This window comes from Bactrocera tryoni, chromosome 1 (assembly GCF_016617805.1).
Source record: "Bactrocera tryoni isolate S06 chromosome 1, CSIRO_BtryS06_freeze2, whole genome shotgun sequence".
Lineage (NCBI taxonomy): Eukaryota > Metazoa > Arthropoda > Insecta > Diptera > Tephritidae > Bactrocera > Bactrocera tryoni.
In genome coordinates this window covers 8,244,289-8,269,462 of record NC_052499.1, presented here as the reverse complement: position 1 = coordinate 8,269,462, position 25,174 = coordinate 8,244,289, and the positions used below count along the sequence as shown (strand labels likewise).

The 25,174-nt window shown below is 32.9% G+C and overlaps 1 protein-coding gene across 3 annotated transcripts in view; it reads right to left on the bottom strand.

Moving 5' to 3' along the window:
* Window positions 1–14,295: 14,295 nt before the first annotated feature.
* LOC120782665 overlaps window positions 14,296–25,174 on the bottom strand; it is a 76,497-nt gene continuing 65,618 nt past the window's right edge. For 2 of the 3 annotated variants that reach the window (XM_040115043.1, XM_040115044.1), the window contains exons 18-23: window positions 24,771–24,954; window positions 20,574–20,754; window positions 20,338–20,505; window positions 19,096–19,227; window positions 15,351–15,468; window positions 14,296–14,864 (exon numbers count right to left, since the gene is read on the bottom strand). In XM_040115043.1, the coding sequence (XP_039970977.1) occupies window positions 15,397–15,468; window positions 19,096–19,227; window positions 20,338–20,505; window positions 20,574–20,754; window positions 24,771–24,954 (737 nt within the window). In that variant the 3' untranslated portion in view covers window positions 14,296–14,864; window positions 15,351–15,396. The remainder of the gene's footprint in view (window positions 14,865–15,350; window positions 15,469–19,095; window positions 19,228–20,337; window positions 20,506–20,573; window positions 20,755–24,770; window positions 24,955–25,174) is intronic. The other variant, XM_040115042.1, reaches the window with a different exon arrangement.

Here is a 25,174-nt window from a genome sequence, read left to right as displayed (position 1 = left end):
CCAAACTAATAATATCTTCTATGACAATAATGCAATTGTGCGAAGTCGGCGAGAACTGCAAATAGAAAGCGCACACACGCACATGCATGCAAGCGGAGAAACGAGTATGACTACAATTGCATAGCGTAGCGAAAGAACAACAATAGCATTGGCAATATCTATGCAAATAATGCACTGAGTGAGTGTACTTGCGACTTTCGAACACTCTTACCCAGTATCTCCATGGCAGTGTTGCTTTGTCGATGCAAATTGGCTTTGGTAGTGTCGGTACCGAATAATGAGATGTACCGAGAGGGACTAGGGTAGCAGCACGTCCAACAAGCGTATTTTTAAGTAAGTACTCGCTATGAATATTTTTCGCGGTTTTCGACTGCCATCAGTACACAGGTACAATTGCCCTAATTTACACAAGCAACAACAGCAAACATAGCTATACATAACCATATTGCTGTTGTTGGGCGCGTTCAGCAGATCTCCTTTTAGGCGTGGACACAAAAGTGAAGTAAACAAAAAAGATTCGGCTCTATGTTTGTAATATATAGTAGACATACCTAGGTACTTGTAAGCGCATACATATATATGTACATATTTAAATATTAGGGCGGGTAAAAAAAACGAATGATTTGTTTGCTTTGTATTCTAAAAATTGGTTCATAGACACCTTCAAGAAAGGCTCACTAAGTATGAGCGCTTAATTATAACGGAAAGGTCCTACGCCTAACGGTTTTCCATTCTTTTCTTATTATGAGATAATGAAATTCATATATCGCTTTCAACATATTTCGTTTACTGGATTTTGTAGAAAATTGAATGTTCTTCAAAAAAGGTCTAAAACGATGTTTCTGTAAACCTATCCATTAAAAATATATTCATTGTTAAACTGGACTATTTTAAGACAATTTTGTTGTTTTTTTTGTTTTAATTGTATAACTCAATGAAAAAACATAATTGTAGATTGCGAAGCTCCTAATATCATAGGAAATTTTTTGCTCCACAAAAATGATCCATATAAGTTTTCGATAAAGTTAGGCGTTTACGAGATATTCGTCGTCAAATATCAATGCCTATCAAAGGTAAACACAAAAAATAAAAGAAAAACAAAAGCGAGAATCTACAAATCAAATTTTCGGAGTACGAAGAGAAAAAAAGTCTTATTTCTTTTTAACCCACCCTAATATACGTATATATGCATATTCAGTTTCTGTATATGTAAACATGTTTAACGCGCTCCACCCGCAACAAGTGTGCTTATCTGCGTAAACAAATATCTCTGTATCTGTATGTGCATATGTATGTACTCAGAAAAAAACAACGTAGATTTTCTAATGCGCTCCACTTCATCAGCATCTTTTGCAGTTTCAAAAGTTTATTGAAAATATTTCAATGGCTTGTTGCTGTTGTTTTTTACTTTTCTTCGTCATCTGTTGACAGCCATTTTTCTAATAATGCTGCCTGTCGGCTTAAGTGATGCTGTGACTGACAGCTGACAGCCGCTTTACTTCTTCACTGATTTTGTATCGAATGTTCTGCGCTATTTGTATACCCTTTTCAGACAAACAAACTTAGTTTGGAACATATTTTACATATTGCTGTACATAGTATAGGAAAAAATGGTGTGGGGTTTGAACACTTCGTGTTTCGAGTAAAAAAATCAAAATATTTTTATGTCACCATAAATGAGACGATATTGTAGAATAACATAATATGTTTGTAGTTGTAAATGTATTGGATAAAGGTGCTACTTCGATTATAGCAACCATTTAGCACTTTAAGTCAAGTCTATATTTTACACAAAATTTTTTTATAAAAAGTCTGAAGAAACATTCATGAAATGAGCTGTATAATAGTTTATAAAATAATTTTCTAAAACAACTTTAAGTAAACGATCTATGGTATATTTTTTAAAATTTGTATCAATCATACGTATATAACAAACAAATATAAGTAAGTATGTATCTATAAATATGTACATGTATAAACTCTACAGTAAATAAAAAGAAAAATATAAAGCAAATTAACAAGTCTTTAAAATTCACAAACAATACTTACATATATACTTATAAACATAAATATATACACTACATATGTATATGTATGTATACAAATCTAAGGCCTACCTCACCTACTTACCTTTTCATAGTCATGGCTTGTTTTCAAATGCCGCGATGATTGTGCGCTTATTTTGGGTTTGAAGGCGGCCACACGAGTAATGAGTGCCTTCCTTACTACATTGGGTATGTGTAATGGCATTACCGGGTAATGCGTTGTACCGAGTGGGAACAGGCTGGCAGCCAGTTGGTGTAGGAAGAAATTTCATTACTTCGCGTGAATTTCGCGTTTTCGAATAGCGCACCTCTTTTTCAACGCAGCGCACAGCCTTAGATCGTCTATTCTGCTCATGTTCATTTACTACCACATACAAACATATTTGTAAACAAAAACAAACATAGATATGTATAGACGCGCCTTCAGATAACGCACAAAAAAACACACAAGAAAAAAGTAAATAAAAAATTAAAAAAAAAAAAAATTCACTCAAACCACTTAACAATGAGCTCGACTCGCGGCTTGACTGCCAAGCGTTTGCAAACACAGCACGTTTCTTTTGTTGGCAGCGCGCTGCAGCGCGGTACGCTTCTAAGTGCCGACGTGCATTCCCCACTCCACCCTCTACAAATAGCTCCAGCATATGTTCATATGTAGGGAAACACATACATATGTATGTATATGTTTTCATTCATCAATGTCCCGCTTGTATTCCATCAATTTTTCGGTTTTCTGTTTATTTGTGATCTCATTAACCTTTGAAGTTTTTGTATGCTTTGCTATTGTTGTTGTTCCATTTCCTTAAATAGTTAGCTATTTAACTTTATTGGTGTTTAGCTTCATTGGATGTCGGCATTTGTAATGTTTAACGGTAATTGATCGATTGTGTAGCAAGCACCTTTACACCTCGCTTGGCACATACTTACATACATACGTATATACTATATGTACATATGGTTGTTGCTATATATGTACATACATATATGTGTAAGTACGTATGTTGAGATGTATTTTGGAAGAAATCAAAAGTTTCATTTAAGCTATACATTGTTCAGGTTCCATAGTAATAGCCAAGGAGCTCGCGAGCTGTCTCTGGTCTAGTAATTAGCACACGCACTGATGTGACTTACCGATCCAATAAACTAGTGTAATGTTGATCAGATATTTTCTTTTCAAAGAAGTCCACCGACTGTTGACTCTTTCTCGCCAAGTTTGTTCGGGAAGCCGTTTCCGAAATTGTGGTTTCTTTAACGCGGAATACTTAAAAGACAATAATAATAAAGACTTGTCCTCTCATTAATCTTTTGTCAGATATATACTATGTCTTTATACATACTTATGTATGTATGTATGTGTGTAATTGAAGACAATTTAATCTTTTAGCGAAACATCCTAAGTTGAAACTCTACTGCCAAATAGTTACTTTAATCGGGTAATCGAGTGGGCAATCCAGAGAAGAATTAACGAGTAGACGAAAAAACTGATGCTATACTATAAATCAATATTATTAGGTTAGAGTATTCTAATCAAGAATAAAAAATAAAAATATCTCTATTCCAGGAGCAATATACATACTTACATGCATATGTATATAATACTAAACCGACCTTCAATTTGCTGACTCCACCTGTTTCCGAAAGAGAGCTCAAGCCATACCTTTAAAAACACGTATGTACATGTAATCAATCCATGTTCGACCTTGACACACAGAACGTGTTTTCATATCAAATGATTCCGTCATGATATACCATCCTTCTCTTACATTTGTCTTATCTAAAAACCTTTTCTGGTTACAAAATGACAGTCCACACATCTACCATAAAGGTATCAATATGCTCTAGAACTGCCGGCTGCAGGTTGCCTGTTGTTTCACCTTTGCTTCTAGTGGGAACCAGATAGGAGAATGTAATGGCAGCTCAAACTCAAATATTCGAAGTTCTCATTGCTTGCTTTTCAATTCATTTCATAGCCATTCGCTCCTCTATTTTAAGTTTGAAAGCGCTTAACGCCTTTCCAACGAAATGCCCCAGTGGAGAAACGGCCAACCCACTGCTTGGTGCTGTGCTGTCGAGGCGTCTTTCGGTGCCTTCGAATTCGCTTTTTCAGCGCTCGAAAGCGCTTTTGCGGCGTCACTGAGCAACAAGCTGAACAGGCTAGCAGCAACAAGTGCAGGTTGTAGCTTCGTTGAATAGTTGAATTTTTTTGCCAGTTCTATTCGTATCGCAATTGCCCGCCCCTCTGTAACGTGTCGCGGCGTTTTTTTTTAGTTCATTATGCGCGGAATAGACGTTGCCATTGCGACGCGATAAAGTGACACAACTCAGAGCGTTTAGAAAGCGCGCTATACCCTACATGCATATAAGCTATGCGAATATGTTAAAGGACTGTATTAGTTATACCTGGGTATTTAGACACCCACTTCCAACAATGATTTTTGTCACTAATCTCTTTTATCTCTTGTTTAATTATATTTACTTTCGAACTTTCTTATATTGAGTATATTTTTCTATATGTTCAGGGTATAAGCGTGTCGATTTAAGCAATTTACGACGGTTACAATAACAACACATGTGCTTGCGTGCCTGACATTCTCGTCACTGTCTAATGACACTCACATTTTTTGCTTCCACTCTACGTGGCCTTATCTATTGTACAATTTTTTACGTTGTCATGGCATAATTATCGTCATTACCATTAACCTTTAAGTACTCGCCCTATATTCAAACTGACCGGATGATATTGTTTACGGGGTGTGCATGGCCATGTTCATTGTACACAGCGATATGTGCGATTAAAGTGTGTGCGATAGGCGAAAACTTTGTAGTGCAAAATTAACCTTAAAAGTAACAGTATTTTGTATTATTTAGCTGGTCGCTTTTGTTGTAGTGGATGTGTTTTTGTATACTTAAGTACGTAGCCGCTAAATTAAAATATTTTTTTTTTATGAAACGACAAATTGCACAATTTGCATATCTAACAATAGGGAATAAGGGCAGTGGGCGTGGTTTTAAACCGATTTGCAACATTTTCCCACAAATCTGACAGACTAACCTACAGGAGTATTATTGTTCCTCACAGTTTGTTTTTGTTATTTTTGAAAAGTCTCGTGAAAGTCTAACATTGTCTATATTGACGCTGAGAGGTGAGAATGTGCATTGTACTTGAGCGCAGAAAAAATTTAACCATCGGGCACACCGAGTAACAACATGTACTGAGAGCGAACAGGCGTGCAGGCGATAGCAGACGGTTGCTTTTGCAATTACCGTTCGTTTTGCTCATAAACTGCAATGCATCGTTGTCGACTCGGCGCTTGCTGCACTACCCCCTGCCGTATTATTTGCTGATGCATTGATATTCGCATTTTTAGAAAACTGTTGCTTAGATGTTTGTATGTATGTACTTATGGACAATAAATGTAAGGATGGGTTGTATTTGTTCCAAGTGCATGAGCGAATATACTCTACAACATACATACATATGTAGGTATGTAAACCACTGTGTTCAGTATTATCGCTTTCTATAGCTACTTATCTCAACACACACTAAGCAAATTCTTTTCTTTAATATTTAATTGTAATAATATTTTGTTGAACTGCTACTTATTTATGTCGATATTTTGAAGTGATTGTAGTATGATAGTATGGACAGTTGTAGATTGTCTATCAGCATATTCATACATAAGTATACTAGTACATACCAGCTTGATATAACCACATCAAGAGGTGTCAAATTGATATTATTCAAATATCATAATGTCCATTCCATGAAAATATTATTTTTTCCTGATTTACATACATATGTATATGGCTTGTTCGATTGTCGTATTGGAACTATTTAGCATTTAAGCGACTGATTTTTTAGGGAGTCAAAAGGCCGCGAATCAATTGCTGCAGCGCTTTTCGTTGATGTTGATTCTATCTTCAGTTTTAAAAAACTTGGGAATTAATATTGTGTTTGGCGCACAAACTAGCTACAAAAGAGAGTCTCTGTTGGATTGGTTTTACTTTAAGTTCTTTACCTACCTTTTAACACATTTATCCTTCCTTCTACCGATTCCTCTGGATCTTGACTGAACCCAACTGTAGCTGATGGCATATCTTATACATAAAAACACGTTGGGGTTTTGTCTGTTCGCTATAGCTGACTAAACCGTTGCATAAAACGAAAAATGACCTGAACCACTTTGAAGGCAATCCAATGAGGATGGTTTGTAAATTCAGAAAATGTTAATTTTTAACCGATTTACGAGCGTAAAGTAAAAAAAAATCATTACCTATTTATAACAGAGAAAGTTAAATTTAGACAGAAAATGTTATTTAACATTTAGCTACGCTGTAACACACTGAAAAGCGCGGACCTTTCTTGCAAACTAATACTTGCTAAAATAAGACAATCAGGGAAAATAGCGATAGCAGTTGCTTCGTCAGAAATTGCTGCAAACTTTCTAAAGGATGAAAAAACTGCTCATTCATCTTTTAAACATCCGTTATTCATAAATCTTGAGCAGCAATCAATATGTTCTATCCGCAAAAATGGGTCTCTTGGTTAACAATTGCAAGACGCCTCATTTATTATGTGGCATGAATGCACCATGAGCTATAAAGCAAATATAGAGGCCGTGAACCGAACATTAAAAGACCTTAGAAACTCCTTTGCTCACATAGGCGAGATAACTTTTGTATTTGCTGGAGACGATTGAAAATATAAATTTACACTCCAATATGAGATCTCATCTTCATGGAATCACTGATGGTGATTTTCCACAGTAACTGCTTAAACTTGGGAAGGAATTTTTCCCACTCCAAATTTAAAGAGTAATTGTAATATTCGTTTGGATGAGTCTCTAGGCCAAATAGTCCATAGTTTAGAAATTTTAATAGATGCAGTATACCCTGACATCGAGAATTTGTACGAAAATTAATTTCATTGGTTGTGTTCTAGGGCAATAATGTATTCCAGGAGTGATAGTGTCAACGAAATAAACGATTTAATTATTGAAAAAGTCCTAGGAAAAATAAAAAAATACAAATCGTTAGACACTGTAACTAATATCGGAAACGCAGTCCATTATCACCAGGAATTTTTAAATTCATTAAGTCCTTCTGGACTGCCACCACATGAATTGGCTTTAAAAAATGGAATTCCATTTATGCTTTTGAGGAATTTAAGTACTCCAAGCATGTGCAACGGGGACGAGGCTGCTTATTATGGAACTGAAGGACAATTTAATTGTAGCAACTATTATCACCGGCCCAGCTGCTGGTCAACTAGCTTATATACCGAGGATTCCGATGATCCCAAGTAATCTGCAAATCCCATTTAAACGGCTTAAATTTCCATTCAAAACATCTTTCGCTCTAACTACAAACAAGACCCAAGGCCAAACTTTCGAATTATTAGGGTTTGACTAACGAAAAGAAAGTTTTACTCATTGCCAACTGTATGTTGGAGTTAACCATTTTGCCAGCTGTTGCTTGCGCTATGTTTAGTTTGGTCTGCCATTTTATAATGAATAGATTTATTTCAAAACAGCGACATAAGCTCCCTAGCAGAATGTGTAATTAGAACAACCATGAATCGGTTCCCACCATGTTTACTCTAGTGTTTAATGCGCATTCTCAGCGAGGGCAGGCAATGCGCATCGAAGACGCTATTGCTGCTTTGTAGCAGAGACGAAGAAGACCCGCAATCGTCCATCCGCCATATTGCGCCACAATTGGAGCTGTAAACATTTACTTGATGAAATTTTACGGAAGGATTTTAGTATTGAAATCGAAGACTATCAAGCGCATGTTCGGTTTGTTCCGTGTTGAAGCTCACTTTTGGAGGCATGATAATCCAAAAGCCGTTTCTGAGATACCGCTACATCCTCAAAAAGTCATTGAGGATGTAGTAATGACTTTTTCTTGGTTGTATTGCATGATGTTGATGTGGACGACTTTTGATTCCAACAAGACGGCGATACATGCCATGCAGCCGACGAAACAAGCAATTTATTGCATGAAACTTTTGGTGCGCGCAATATCTCGCATCGCGAGCCTGTAGTGTTGCCTCCAAGAACATGCGACTCAACACGTCGCAGAAGTCGGTCGTCTACGCAAATGAATCCGCGATAATTGACGCTTTGGAAGGGTGTATTCGGTGTCTTATCGCTTACATACGGCCCCAATTGCTGCAAAAAGTGGTCGATAATTAGGTATCTCGGCTGGTATTTATTCGAACTAGCCGCGGCGATGACTTGTCCGAAATGAGTTTTGAAATATAATGACTAACCCTTATCTTTGTTATAAAGCTACATTCTTGCCCATAGCAATAAATTCGATGCGTTTCATTTTTTCGTGAAAACCACAGGTCGAAAAAAATAATCTTTATAAACTCGTTGAATACACTTTAAAGAATAAAAAAATAAATTACAACTACATATTTTGTATGGATTTTTTCTTTATTAGAAAACAATTTGGTTTTTCATTTATTTAATATGTAATAATAATTCTTCTTTTTTATTATTAAATTTCTCTCTTTTATGCATTTATATATTTAATAATATTTGGTTTTTCACTTTTTCGCATTTGTTGCAAGAAAATTTCATCGTCAACTGCATCCGCATAATAATCGTATTCATAATCATTATCATAATATTCGTCTGTATCAGCTGTTTTAAATTTAAATATATATATATATATTTTCTTGTATACATAGATTTGTTTTAATTTTTTGCATTCATTTTTTTTGTGTTTTTTTTTTTGTTTTTGAAGTTTTGCTTTGTATCATAATTTTTTATAAGTTTTCAGTTTGTTGTGTTACGGTTTTTAAGTTTTTTTTGGTTTTAATACATTTTCACAGTTTTATTGTCGTTTCTCGACATTCGTTCTAGCGTCGAGAGAGAAAAGGATAGATATAGTTAATAATAATAGTGTAGTTATAATTAATATTATTTAAATATTCGGTTTTTTTCTTGCTCTTGATTTTATTATATTAGTACCATTCTCTTAGTGTGTGTATTTGTTTGTCTTTAAGGTTGTAAGTATCAAGTATCGTTTTGGTTTTCAGTAATGAATTATATTTATGTATTTTTTTTTTTTGGAAAAAGTGTGAATGCAGTTTTAGTTATTTTTATTTTACTATGAAAAGAAGGATGGTTGAAGGAATTGAAATGTTTTTTGTTTTTGTTTCTGTTTTTTTTTTTTGACAATGAAAATATGTAGTTTGTATGTTGTCTTGCATTGTTTTTGCATTTAATGTAATTTTTTGCACTTAAATATTTAAATGGTGGTGTGGATTTTGAAGAAAATTAATTGTGATAAATATTTTCAGTTGACAAATGCTGTAAACGAATTTTGCTAACTAAAGATATATTTTCGCTTGAAAAATGGATTTTGCTAATTAAAATTTTCTTTTTTATAAAATTAGGCACATAGAACCCATTCAATATACAAACAAGTATGTACTTATGTATTTTTGTGAAAACAAAATGATAAGCTGTTTTTTTATGCATTTTTTATATCTGCCGATATATGTTTTTAGTTAATTTCCATATCGAAATTCTATTAGAAAAATTATCTGACACACAAATATGTATGTACGTACGTGGGTATTTGAGTATGAAGAACTAGAAAAAAGTTAACGGTTGTATAAACTTGTGAAACATTCCTATGTACTATGTAGTTGGATAAATATTTCATTTGATGATTTTATAAATTTTAATATTTTTATGAAAAACTACTTAATGCTGCAGAGGATGTCAACATGTTTGTATGTATGTAAATTAAAGCGCGCTATATCTATAATTATTTGTTTTAATTTTCATTGGCCATAAATATTGCTAACATGCTTTGTATGTTATGTATTTGTATGCGTAGCAACGATAAATATTTCACATTGCCTATGCAGTATAAATATATGTATGTATGTGTGCTCTTTTGGGGCGTATGCAAGTAAGTTTGTATGTGTTTGTATATATATAATAATTCTTGAATGCTCGTACAAACATACCCACATATTTGTATGCATCTTATGCCGACATACTTTTTGCACACACTGTCTGTAAGTAGGATGCTTTCAATGGATGGCTCATGTTTTGTGCTTATGAAAAATTTTGTCGAGTTTACAATTTCTCCTTTGAGTATGCAATGAATGGACGGAGAAATGTTGAAAAGCAAAATGTGCATGTGCGTATGTGTGTAAATAATGCATGTGTGTGATAGTTGTTGTGAATCGTTTTACCTCTTATATCCATATTTAAGTTTACTACGCTACTAAACGTCTACACGGTGGACTTACAAAATTTCCAAAACTCATTTCACTTTCCATTTGTGCGTTCGTTTTTTGTCAGAAAACCTTTTTGTTGCAGTGGGCTTACACCAAATAAAGTTGTTTGATTTTAGTTCAGAAATAAATACTGCTATTAGATATTTATTTTAATTTTGGTGGAAGAGAACATGCCAATACTTATATATTTTTGTACTAAAAAGTAAAAGTTTTTAAGAAGCAAAAGGTCTGGTGAGAGATTCGTAAACTGTTTGCTATGTAATAACGCCTTTACTGAAGAACTCTTCTATGCTACATTTTTATCTATTCTCTTATGCTTGACCAAGCTTAAAGCATATTTTGAATATGGCTTGATTTTATTCGTTTAAGCGTCTTCAAACTGTTGATAGATTATATGTGGAGAATTTTAATGAGAGAAATATGCTTGGAGTTTGCCATTGCCTGTCGAGTATGACGTTTAAGAAAGAAAAAAGAAATTCTCTAGAAACAAGAATCGAACTTTTGTTTTGTCAAGTGGTTAAGTTCATTCGCTATATTTCAATGGGCAAAAGTGTATTTCCAAATATATTTGAGAGAAAGTAGAAAGTGTTATGTGTTTTCGGTGTGTGTTAATCTATGGATCTATGTAGGAGTACTTGGCCACAATAAAAAATACAAAATGTTATGTTATAGTGAATGAGCAGCTTAAATCAAAATTGTCTGATATTTTACAAAGCTTTGCATACGGTTTCTAAGCCATCTCGCTCTTTTGCGAATACTCTAAGCATGCTTTGAGGGAGTTCTTTTATGTGCTTTTATGTAAGGATCGAGATAATGCTATTTGTTTGCAAATGTGTTTATAAAATTTTGTTTTTAATATTTATGAATGAAAGCCTGAAATAACAGAACTAAAAGCCAATGAAAACAATATTTCATACATATGATGTATAAGTATGTTAGCCTGTAATTTCCACTAAATTGCAAATGGATTCCAGCTTTCATAGCAGCATTTTGGTTTGCATGATGAAAAGTTCAAAAATTTAAATAATTATGAATATATGTATATGCATTTATGTATGTATATGTGCGATGCATTTTTTTGTTTTCTTTTCGATTTTTAGTTGCAAGCAGGTATCGTTTTTACAGCTCATTCTATTAGAAGGTACTTTGATTTTTATTAAATGTATTTTTATTGTTTTCTCTTCTGTTAAATACTCTTTATTATAAGTATTATTAAAAAAAGCTATTTAATTTTTGTGTGATTACAAAATTGTTGCTAACATTTCTTATATGCATTTAGTATATACATTGATATATATTATTTGTGTAGTTTTATGTATGCATGTGTGTGTATATTTGTAGGAGAAAGCATAAGCTGTGGATGTATGCTTACAGTAAGGTATTTGTTCAAAAATTATGTTATGGAAATTCGGCAGAAAAGCTAATACTACAGTCGAAGCTGTGATGAGACAAATTTTCTATTATTTTGTATAATATTTGATCAGGCATCAGCAAATTTCTTTGAGAATTTAAATTGAATAGTTTCATGTTTATAATTTATAATCACATACCATGAAAATTTGTGAACCTAACGGAACTTTTTCGATTAAATGTTTTGTTTTTTTTTTACCAAACCTTCACTTAGTCAATGGCTGGAGTTGGATCACCAGTAAAATTGAAAAAAAAAACTGCTGCTGATAATGCTTGAACAAAAGAAAAGTAACTCGTAAACAATTACCGTTGCGTAATGGAAATGTATGAAGTAAGCCGAAATATTTTGTTTTACTCCTAAAAATCGCTAATATATCGTAGAAGAAACTGTTAGCATTATACAGTGTGGCAAAAAGGTAAAGGTAATCTAAGAAAGGACGATTATTTTACTATTTTTTTGTTTCAGCTAAATTAATGATGTTAATGCCGATAGAGTTTTTCGTTCCGAAATCTTATAACCAATAGTGGATAAGAAATTTGTCTCATTTTACTTCTTACAGCGAAGCCGCAGTTGAATTGACTTTGAAGAAGATTTTTATTATTACATATGTGCACTTTTTTATATAATAGGGACAGTGGCATTTTGGTCACACTGTACTGAAAGCATAACATGGTTTACGGGTTTCAAATAAATTTATTACCTTATTAAATTCTACAACACCTCTAGAATATTGTCCTTAATTTTCAAGTTGTTCTGAGTAATAGTTTCGGTGATACACCCTTGTGCGTTTGAGGCTAGCTAGGCTAAGTGCGTTGCCTTTAAACGCGTTTTTCTCGAAACAAGAGGCAAGGTAGTCTAGAGAACTACTCCATCATTCTTCATGACATTTTAAGATACAGTGCTAAATGACTTGGACGAAGGATTTCTTTTCGATTACAGCTACTTGAAAAAAATGAAAAGAAAAGAAATTTTCATTTTTTTTGTTAAAATGTCTGCCAAAAATCCAATTTTCAGATTTTTTCCTTCGTCCAAGTTCTAAGTTAAAGTTTTAACTAAAACACGTATTTTTCATTTTAGATGATCTTGTAAGGAGTTATCCAGCCAACGCGGGCGCTTTTTTTCCAAGGGGTCACCGGAAATGGAAATTTAAAATATTTGTTTACAAAAATTTCAGAATTTCTTTGTTAATAGTGTATGTCTGTAACAAAAAAAAAACTAATAAAATATTTCATTTTTTATATGAAAAAAAAAATTGTTGAGAAAATACTCTTTTTTACCCTAAAATACATGGGTTCTTAGGGTAAAACACAGCCCCTTCTCAACGAATTTTTCTTAAATTTTTTTAGGTAAAAGATTTCGGAAACATGTTTTCCTAGAACTGTCTTGTGTAGGTGGAGACTTAAATAAAAAAGATGTAGGTGATGATGATGGAGGCGACAAAAGTTCTGTGGCACTAAACAATCTCTTTGCCATTTCAATTAATCTCCTCATAGTTAATGAAGTTAAAACAATATTTCGACCATACTTTGGACAAAATTTTCGAACTGCGTCAAGCTTTCATTATTTTGGAACATTATTTATAAGGTTTACGCTCTAATGAGTGCCGCAGCAAAAACATATTGCATTCCTCAAAAATTTTTTGCAGGACTCCGGTTGAAGCGCACTCGTTCCTAAAACGTGTGCAACAATAATATAAATTTTGCCGTAAATTTGTTTTTTGCAACACAGTGAGTCAATGGAGTTTTGCCCCGTTTTTTTTTTGCTTGGTTGTCGGCTGTGGTCACTAAAAACATTACTAAAAGTTGGTCTAATGTAGAGTGTGGCAGATTTGTATTAAAGCATATAGTATATAAAAATATGTATGTGTGTGCAAGCAAATCTTTCTGCGTCTTTAGCCATGAATGTTAGTCTGCAGTTTTTATAGAAAATTATTCGGGATTGCAATTTTATATAGTAATAATTCAAAATTCAATTTATGTATTTACTTGTTTTTGCATATTTAATTAGTACACGAGTGTTTGTGTGTATTTGTATGCAGTTTTTTATATAGTGATAACCGCTCAGTTAATATTTACAAATATATATTTTATCGATTTTGTTCCTTTTCCATATCAATATAGTACAGCACAAATTTGTTCTTAGAAATGTATGAATATTTTTCTAACTGAGTGTTAACCGATTTACTTTATTTTCATAAATATTTATGGTAAAATTCTCATTTGTTAGTATTTTTTGTTATTATTTGATTTTTTTCTTATTTATTTTTGAAATTAATAGCCAATTAAGTTGAGTTTTTCTCCTTGTGTTTTAGCTGCTGTTTTATATGAATATATTATGATTTTATTTGCATATTTTCGAACAATAGTTTTACATATTCTTTCACTTATGATTACAAGAATAAGACGTAATAAATAATGCCGTCGAAACTGCACCAATTTTCAATATTTTAGCTCTTTAAATTTATGTATTAATAATAAATCCTTTTTTTACTCACTTGCTTTTCTCTTTATATATATGTATATATGTATATATATATATGTGTGTGTTTATGTATGTGTGTGTATGTATTATTTTACAAGTTTGTAGTATTAAATGCATCTTGTATCCGTTCTCATCTTAAACAACGTCATTGTCAGCACTACAACTATGATCACTATTATATAAATCACCAAGTCGTATCTTTAAACTACGCGCCCAACTTCAACTACATACGTTCCATAGTCCTGTTTTTAGCTTTACATATATTTATCTTCAACGTTATAATCATTATCATATTTATCGTAATATTTAGCTTAGAAAAACATAATTTAAAAATATTCTAAATATATTTATATGCAATTTATTTTGTTTTCTTTTTGTTTCTTTGTTTTTGTTTTTGCTTTGGTTTTTTTGTTAGTTGTGTGCTTCCTACTTCGTTTAAATTCAAAAAGTTGCGGTTGAGCTGCTCTCGACGTCAAAGCCACGAGCGCCATTATGCGCCCACATGTAGGTCGTGCGTACACGCCCACTTTATCTGACGCGTAACGTGTTGACTCGTTCGGTATTTGGCTATAAACTCTCTTTCTTGCATTCGTTTCCCAGCTAAGCCAGCGATTTAGGTTCGCGCCGCTGCTGTGGAAGCAGCTCGATGCAGGGGTTACTGTAAGCACATATGAATTTAGTCAGTAATGGCGTTATGTTAGTGTTATATATTTCGAGGGTTATGATGGATAATGAGCAAACATTGGTGGCAAACGTGACGACCATTTAGAGTACATAGGAGGATAATGTTTTAGTTTTGTTGTATTTGGTTCTTCAATTTTCGTTACGGTGCTTTAGTGTGAGTTTTTGGGGGGCTTGCAGGTCAAATGAGCTTCAATCATTGGTTATATTGATTATATGCGAATTGTTTGACGTAATAACAAAAAAGAAAAGTCACAAAGAAAATATACGAAAAAAGGTGTGTGTGTGTATGTTGTCGATTTAAAATGGGTTTATTATGTAGAATCATAGGCAATACCATTTATGTAAGTGTCAGCAATACAGCGATTCAAAGCAAAATGGCATTAACTAGCCCAGCTTATAGACTGTCTAAAAGCGCTGCGCATTTATTCATTTTCACTTTTAACGTGTACTTCACACTTACTTCGCCAAGTAGTGGTTGCTTTTATTTTGGCTCTGCTGTAGCCACTTTAGTTCACCTGCATCTCTTCGCCTTCCTCTTCGAGTATGACCGATTCACCGGGCCAAACAATGGGACGTCCCTAGGTTTTGAATTGCGAAACTTTTTAATATGGTTTTTGTGCTTTTGTGGGCACATTCTTATTTCATTTGAGAACTAGCTATAAGTATGATGAGCGCTATTTTTATTTATTTTTAACGGTATGTTAATAAATTTATTCGCTTAAGCATATCCTGTCTATCGTTTCTATCAACTCTGTCTATGTGCAATCAAGCCGAATATTTGTTTTTTCTTATTTAGCGTACAGACTATTTACATATATACATACGTTCTTTCAAGCTACGAACGAAACAAAAAGTGTTTTCGGAAAGCTCTAAAAAAGCTGTGTTTAGTACGGACAAAAAGCTCGACAACGATCAACATACTATTTATTGCGTTGCCGTAGACTGTTGATTTTCGCGCCAGTGGAGGCCGCATTAGAAGTTTTTTGAGACAGTGGATGTCTCATTAGAAGGCTTACTTTCTTACACTCGTATATATTAGTTTACATTATATACATCCATATGTGTTTGATTGATTACCACAATTGAGTTAAAGTCGCAGCAACGAGTGCTTTTTGGTGTACTATGGTTTACATTGATCGACTTAACAACAAAAATATGCATATACATGTACATGAAAGCTCCAAAGCTTTCTATATGCTTTATATTGCATGGTCCATGTGTACTGGCTTTCATGTGCTTTCAAAATCTTTAGAGGTATATGTATGAAAAATTAAACAATTTTTGGATCGTACTTTGAAAGAATGCATCATCGCTAATGGTACTAAATACCGCGATAGGTGAACGCTTTTTTCGAGCTTTTTTCGAACTTTTTGCCGAATAAAGGTTTTAAAGCCTATATATGTAAGTATGTGCTATGTAGCTTTCGGTAAATAGAGGCATATATTCATTGGACATTTTAGGTTGCTTTTCAATTTACAATGTATAAGGGATTCTTTCTTATACCGAAGGCAGCTTTGTACATTAGTTAGCGCTAAATCACTAATAAATTTCTATTGAAATATATACATATTAAATGTTTTATGGCTATGGCAGTAGTATTTGAACTTTTGCTGACTAAATTATGTACAGATAATTTATTGATTTATCAGAATATTGATGAATGTCGCCGTTATTCTACATTTTATTTTTTGACTTTTTTTTTTTAATCGAAGCTATGTTATGTGTGCAATTTGTTTTTAACTAAAATTTTAAATTGTTAAGTATAATTTTTATTTTATATTTAACATAATGCAGTTGTGTAAAATAATAAAACAAAATTATAATATTTAGAATAAATAAAATATTTCTACTGATCTACTTTTATAAGAAGTACACTTAAATGTTAAAATTTCGTTCTCTATATGTAAGGGATCGCGAAGCTAGCTTACTAAACTGCAGTCTTCTATATGAAAATTATTCTAAAGAATCGATCTGGCATGCAGAAATTGCTTAAATTTATTAGAACTCTTACTTTTTTCTGTAAAAGAGAAGAGAATATTGAGAGTCGGTGTGAATAACACCGTTCGAATGGCTTAAGACGATTTATATAGTAAGGAAGCATTCCATTTTAAGCTATTAAGTAACCCGCTTGCTTATAGATTATTCTAATTGGTCAATAAATCATTTATATACTATACATCAGAAAAAATATAAATAACCGTGAAAAAGAGGATAAGATGCGCCACAACTAAATCAATCATAACCTTAATTTGAGGAAAATAGCGCAGAACGAGGCAATTTTTTTCTTTTCTTTTGAAAAACAACTACAGATCTAAAATATTTTTATGCAAAGCTTTTGATATTATTTAAATATTTTAATTTTTTTAAATCTGCTTCGCGGAGCAATAAGCTGTAAGTTTTTTTTTCGGGTGAAAAAAGCTCATTCAAACGATCTCATTGATAGCCGATCTGTTTGCAAGGTTCGAGGAAAAAGTTTTGTAAGATATTGCGAGTTTTACGCATGTCATAAAAAGAAAAAAATAGAGTTTACATCAATAAGAACTCATAACCTTTTTAGGCCGTTTGGTAGGTAAATCCTTCAGTTAGTGACATCATGAACAATACGGAAATGCTTTGTTTTCTTTATATTAACATTATGTGAAACCTTTTCTTTTGATAATAAAAACAGGGCTTTGAAAGCATTAACTATATGTAGTAACTAGTAAAGACAGCTGAGAGATAGATCTATCATAGAATCTCAGTCATTCCGATATATTTTTCTTATTTGTATCGATAGAGGGTCTCTCAGTAGGGACAGAAGTAAGAGTATATTTTATATTATGAGTATCCTGAGGTATTTACAAATATTATTCATATTTGCATTGATAGAGGGTTTACAGGGTTTAGATATGTACAGACGTAAGCATATATTTTATACTAAGCGTAATAACGAATTTAAAATATTATTCAAATGTTACAAAATTTTTAATTAACTTCACTTTTACACTATACGAGTGCTTAAGTAATTTAATTAAAGTAAAAAATGTTTAAAAAAGAACAAAAATTTAAATAAAATCTTTTGAGTATTTATCGAGTAAACTCAAATTATTTAAAAATATATGAGCAAGTGTGTGGGTATATAGTTGCAGGGGTATGCGCAAGCCAAAAAGGGGAATCGCTTAAAGTACATTCCAAGCATGCAAATATCAAAGAAAAAAAAAACAATACAAATTTCATAGGAAATGTTATCATGTTTTCAAAGGTGGATAGGACATACCTAGAAACTACGTTGAGCGATTCAATGCCAAACCACTAAAACGATCGGTGAAATGTCTACTGAACGAGTGTGTACTCTACGGTAATTTTGCACATTAACTATGTTTTCCATTACAAGTTTACATTACGAATTTATTGTTGCGGATTACATTTTTTTGTTATTTTGTTTTTTTGTTTCGTATTAAGGTTTATTTAATGATTTAAGTAATTTTAGTATTGTTGTTGTTTATGCATATATTCGATATAGTTAAGTTGTTTTATATTTTTGAGTATTTGTGTGCTTGTTGTGTAGTGTATATACATGTCGTGTATGCTATACTCTCGTATATAAGTAAGTATGTATGTATATATAGAATATAGAGTATCCCATAAGTGATGTTGCTTAATTGGTTTTTTCTGTTTCTAGCTCGAGCGCGGAAAACGAGTACTAAATATGTGGACACAAGCAATAACGAAGCATTTGAAAGAGGTTATATATGTAAGTAAGTATTTAAGTACAAATAGTGTTTAGAGTAAGCATATTGTAATAAGTCAAGTGAAATGTTCAAATATAGAGTTTGCAGTATCAACAATTGCGATTACTAATTTACTGTTAATTTCAAATTTTGCGCTGCATTGTGCCGACGCCTAAGCTACAAAAACAATATATTGTAAGAGTAGTTCTTGAGTTGCGTGTATTCGTTAGCAATTTCAAATCCAATTATGAGTCCAATTTTTGTAAAATAATTGTCATTGCAGAGTGTTTTTGTTTGAAATTTGCAACAGTTTTGAAGAAGAAATTTTGGAAAATAGTTCATCTTCTTTGTGTAAGCCAATTTTACTACTTGAGTTTGTTTTGTATATTTGTATATTTTATTTTGCAAGAAAGCTTGTGTGCTCTATAGTTTGAGTGAGTCAAGTGATGCAATTGATGAGCGCCTAGATAGACCTAAATTAGTGGGACAACTGACCAGTGAGGTTGTTCCAAAGAGTTTGTACCAGCCGATGACGATATTCGATAAGTTTAAATCGTCGAGCATTATCTGTGCCACACCCATGAAAACTTTCTTCTCGATGCGGCCATAGTCACCCCAAACGGTAACCTTGAAGAGAGAGAGAGAAAAACGGGAATGAGTAAAAATTGAAGTTGCAAAATATGTGTGCTTTCTTTCGGTGGTCATATACACTTAGAATTTTCAAAAAATTGATTTTTTTAAATTTTATTTTCTTAATGCACATATGTACATATATTTCAGAATACATTCGGAAAATTTCATATCGTTCCAGTTTCAAATTGTATACAGTACTTGTCCAATAAATTAAGGAGAAAAAAATATGCAGAGTTCTAGCAGAGACAAAATATTGAATATGATTCAATACAAAAATGTAATAATTTAAGTTTAATGTATATGGCATTTAAAGAATAATTTTTTTCTAAAATACGCCAAATATTTATGTTTTTATTAATGATTAAAGTTAGAACTCTGCATATTTTTTTCTTCTTTCGTAATTTATTGGACAAGTACTGTATATGTAAAGTGCGTTCCAAACTTAAAACGCGTTTTTCTTAAAATGGTGTTTTCGAAATAGGTGACCAACATTATTCAAAAACGGTTAAGTATATGTAAAGTGCGTTCCAAACTTAAAACGCGTTTTTCTCAAAATGGTGTTTTCGAAATCGGTGACCAACATTATTCGAAAACGGTTAAGCCCGTTGTCTCAATATTTAAGACGAGCTTTTTAAATATATTTTTTGTGAAGTTATACCAAGATTTTTTTTTACTGTTTTGGAAACAATTGAAGGCCAAAATTTTGGTTAGTATTTTTTTAAAAACGCCATTTTGTTAAAAAATTAAGTTTTGCTTATTTCTTCGATTAATTACTAGATTTAGCTTTACTTTAACGAAGTCTATTTCGTTTTTTTCATTTCAGAGGATCCAATTCAGAGATATAAAGGTCGCCGCAAAACGTCCTTTTTGAGAGCAGCTCTTGGAGATCGGCTGAAGTTCCGTTCCAAATAAGTATTTTTACCAAAACTAAGTCTTAAAATACAGCTTAAGGACACCGTAATATGAGTACAAAATTTTGGATCAACAAACTTAAAAGTTTCTCAGAAAAAATTCGCACTCCAAATTTTTTTTGGCACTGTAACACTGAGTTTACGTTACCTAAAATTAATTTAGCTTACTTTGAGCTGTAAAATGTAAAATTACCTGCAGAATGCATCCCTGGTATGGCTGCTTGAATACCAATTGTTGTTGATAGAGTGGATCCAATGTGCGCCTTGCCGTCGAAGTTTTCATCTTGTCAATGCAACGTTTGCCAGAAACCAAGTATACTTTAACATAAGGAGCGGGAAGCATTTTCGACGTTGGCTTTTGCTGCGCAAGACAAAAGAATTTCGCAATTTTAAATGAATTTTTAATAAACTGTTTATTTGTTTCTGTACCTGTAAGCCTCTAGCACGTATAACTTCTACTTCTAAGAAACCCTTTTGATGGCACATTGATAACTGTATATCACCCAGCGATGGTGCGCCCAACACTTGCCGCCCAACCAGTTGACCGGGCCCCAAACCGTCTATGAACTCCGACAGCTGACCATCGTTGCCACGCAGCGATGGTGAAAATCTGTACAATTCGCAATTTTCACGGCGTTTTAGGATATTTTTTCATATTTTTTTTTTAATATGTTTTTTCAAGCACACGTTGGAAGAGAGAAAATTGATATTTGTAGTCTATTTTGCCAGTTAATTTGTGCAAAGTGTGTGTGTATTTAAATACATACATATAAATACACAAATAAATATTGCACCAAATACAATAAAATAGAGAATTGAGACATTTTCAAAATAAAAAATATTCATATATATTTTAAATAACATTTGAAGAGCAAGTATACAATATCAATTTTACAAGTTCCAGTTATACACAGGGAGATATAGAGAAACATATGTGAGTATACGAGTATTTGTAAGTTTATTCTGGTTGTGGCATACAATATTTTGGTGATGTAGATGGTGAGTGGTGGTGGTGGTGGTGAAGATTTTTTTTAATTTCAGTGGAATTCGCACAAAACTATAAAAGTACTTTGTTTCACAGCATGCATTTTGACAATTTCAAGTCGGTTCGGAATAACTCGTTTAAAAATTTGCATAGTCAAGTGCTTTAGGTGCTCAAAAAGTTGCTTTATTATGTGGTAGAAGAAATATATATATATATTAGAAATATATGGAAAAATTTAGAATGCATGCTTAGTAATAAATGTTGTATGTAGATGTATTATATAAAAATATATTTAATTTTGGAAATTAGCTCAAAAGGTTTTCACAGTAAATATGAAGCAGCTGATATTACAGTTTTTTATATGTATTCAGTAGAGATCAAAAAAATAAATGTTAGGTTAAGCGGAGAAGCTAGTTTAATACAATTTAAAACTGTAATCACTCTTTAAATTCGTATAACACTTCATTTATTTGTTACTAAAATTTCTAGGTTTAAAATATTATAAAAACCATCTGGTTTTCTTAAACCAGAAATTCTAATAATAAGAAATTTCTACTAAGAGACATTTTTTACGATATGAACCAAAATCAACGGTCATTTATCAACGCTGGTATTCTAGGGCACATAAAGGTTCTGAGCACTTGGAAGATTGCAAAATTACTCAATAATTTTTAAATATTTTCAAAAGGAAAATTTTTCTTGCAGCGATTGTAGACTGCTCTTACTTATATAATGGGTGATCCAAGTAGATGAACTATTTTTGACAGATCGCTCGTATTGTTCGTCATTTTATCATGGATCAACGATTATTGGATAATATTCGACCAAATAGAACATGTCCAGCACACAGCGAAAAAATATCGCAGCTGTAGCTGAGAATGTATGTACATGAAGACCATGGCGAGCGAATCGACTTGGCGCTTTTACGTCCAGATCTTAAATTGAATGCGTACAAAGTACAGCTTGTGCAAGAACTGAAGTCGCTCAACCTACCTAAGCGACATCGCTTCGCTCTATGGACTCTTGAAAGTTCCAAGAAGATCCGACGTTTTCGAGCCACATTTTGTTGAGCGATGTGGCCCATTTTTGGTTCAAAGGGTATGTAAACAAGGAAAATTCTAAACAGCAACAAGAATAATCGGCCCATATACATATCTTCAAAAATAAAACCGGTGAGAACGTAACCGTCAATGGTGAACGTTATCGCGCCGCGATAACCGACTATTTGATGGCTGAAGTTGAAACTCGTAATCTTGGCGATATTTTGTTGCAACATGACGGCGCCACTTCCAACACATCGCATCAATCAATGGATTTATTCAGAGAACACGTCGGTGAGCAGATAATTTCACGTTTTGAATCGGTAGATTGGCCGATATAATCGTGTGATATCACACCGTTAGACTTTTTCCTGTGGGGTTATGTAAAGTCTAAAATCTATGCGGACAATCTCGGTACGATTCAAGCCTTGGAGCAAAACATCACGAGTGTCATTCGCCAGTTACAAGTCGAAATGCTCGACTCGAAATGCATGCCATCGAAAATTGTACTCAAAGGATGGAAGGACATATGAGATGGAGCCGCGGCAACTTTTGAAAGAGATTATCTTAAAAAAATAAATGCCAAAGAATGAAAGGTAGAAAGAATTCTTTCGAATGATAATAAATCTCGATATGGATCACTTTTACATACATATGTGGGTTTAGTGTTTTTATTATGAAGATTATATAATTAAATGTCATTTATGATGTGAGCAAAATGTGAACAAAATGTCAGCCAAATGGTCAGCACCATTACAATCACGTCACCCCTTATGGTAAACCCCGATAATATTGCTATGAGGGATTTTAGTTCAGACTGCATATTTTTATTAAAAGGTGTGTTGTGTGTGAGTGTTCCTAAGTTAAGTACAGCTTTTAATATTGATTTTCAAAAATTTAATTTAAAATACCGTAGCCTGAGTAAAAATTGTGCAGAAGATATGCATGAATTATATGTTGTCTCTCGAATATTATAATATTAATTATATTAAGATAACTTATATCGTCGAATTACGCTTATAGCCTAAAATAAAATAAAATAAAAAATCGGAGTGATAAATAAATATATCAGACGTGTTGCTACTTATTCTATGAAAGATTAAGTACCTTTCAATCAATAAAAGAAGTTTTTGCATATGTAGAAAAAAACGTAAAAATCGACATGCAAAATTTTAATATTATTATTAAGCATAAATATTACGAAAAAGCTTAAAGTCCACACATCTATTTCTGTACACATATATTACATACATAAATGAGCAAGAAATTGTCTGAAAGTTTTTTTTACCGTTTATGTAAAATATAACAAAAAAGATAATAAATTAATAAACATACAAATACAAGTATATACACGTAAATCTTATAGATTAAATCAAGAAACAAAAAAAAACTTGAAATAATTTCACCGCAAACAGAGGAAACAAATATCATTTTAAATTACACAAAGGCACAGAAAGAGTTTAGAAAAATATTTGAAACACAACGAATAGAGAATCGCAATTCAATTTCGTGCTGATTGCCGCTGCACGTTGCGACCACGAAGAAGGAGACAGAGCGAAAAGTAAAAAAGTGAAGAGGCAAGAAGCTGAGCAGTTGAACAAAAATGGGGCACAGATGAAGCAGTAGGAGGCGATAGTTAGACGTAAGCGAAAGTAAAGAATGTGAGAAGAAATAATAAATAGGCATGAATGATAATAGAGCGACTAACAGCGAGGAAAGATGTAGTGGTTCGCAGTCAGGCAGCAGCAAAGGCAGGCCCACTTTCACTTATATTTATAACATGATTTTGTTCTTATTGTGTTTGTTTTTTCAGAAGCACACCCAACTCTTTGATTGTATATGTATGTACATATATATATACATACATCAGTTATAATTATTCAGTAAACGTTCGAGTTTATTTATTAGCCAAAACTTATACGCCTGAAAATATGCTTAGCTTATTTACAAATTTAAATGAAATTTGTTATGTTTTAATACTTTGAACTTAGTTTTATTGTTCTATGTCTTGAAAGCGTTGACCGATTGACTGTTATTTTAATTCTGCGCCTGAAAGTATGCATAAAAGTTTTCGAAAAGCGTGAATGCAGTAAAAGTTAAAACTTTTTTCTTTGCGCTTTTAGCTCTATTTGAACATTTTGTGCTTTTAAGTCATTAGCAAATTTTTATGGTATTAACACTGTGTGCCTAAAGGTATATTTTGGTTGTTTTTATTGTTTGTTTTTGGCCATATTATTTTTAATTTAATATTCTTTATGTTGAAAATGTTAAAAAAATTGACTTCAGGGTTATTATGTTCTTAAATGGTTGTTGGTCCTCGCCAAAAAATGTGTAATTAAATTTTTTAAGTTGTACGCCTAAAACTATGCTCAGTTTTTGCAATACAAATTGTAATGTAATTGCAGGCCTGGAGGCTTTCTCTTTATTTCACGAAAAGAGTGGGGTGTACTCATGCGGTAATCTGTTAAATGTATATACAGCGAGATGCAACTACACGAAAGAAATTTTACTAATAAAATTTCGATATTTTTTATTATAATTTCATTTTTTTGTATATCAATATCGATTGCGTGCGCACCACGCAGTAGACAATGCACTTACGATGAGCCCTCAGAGCTGGATATGGAATGTATGCTTCCGGTGCGGTATTGCGTGGCCGATGCTGCGGGCGGCACCTCCACGGAGCGTTGTATGCTGCCGGCAGAACCGCGTGATTGGCGAAGATGATGAGGATGATGAGATGCATTGGAAGCAGCAACTGCATTATATGAAGCCGTATATTGGTCTGCATTAACGGGATTGGTAGGAAGACATTGAATGATTAACACTGATTAGACATGTATGATGGTACTATTGTAATGCAAAATTATGGTAAATGCCGTTTAAGCTAAGCTGCCTCAAATTTCTCACGTTGTTGTGGTGGTAGCACGCCTTTGCTTTACTGTTTACTTTAAATTTACTTTACAGTTCGTATATTTGGTTAACACTGCGTGTGGTTGTTGTTA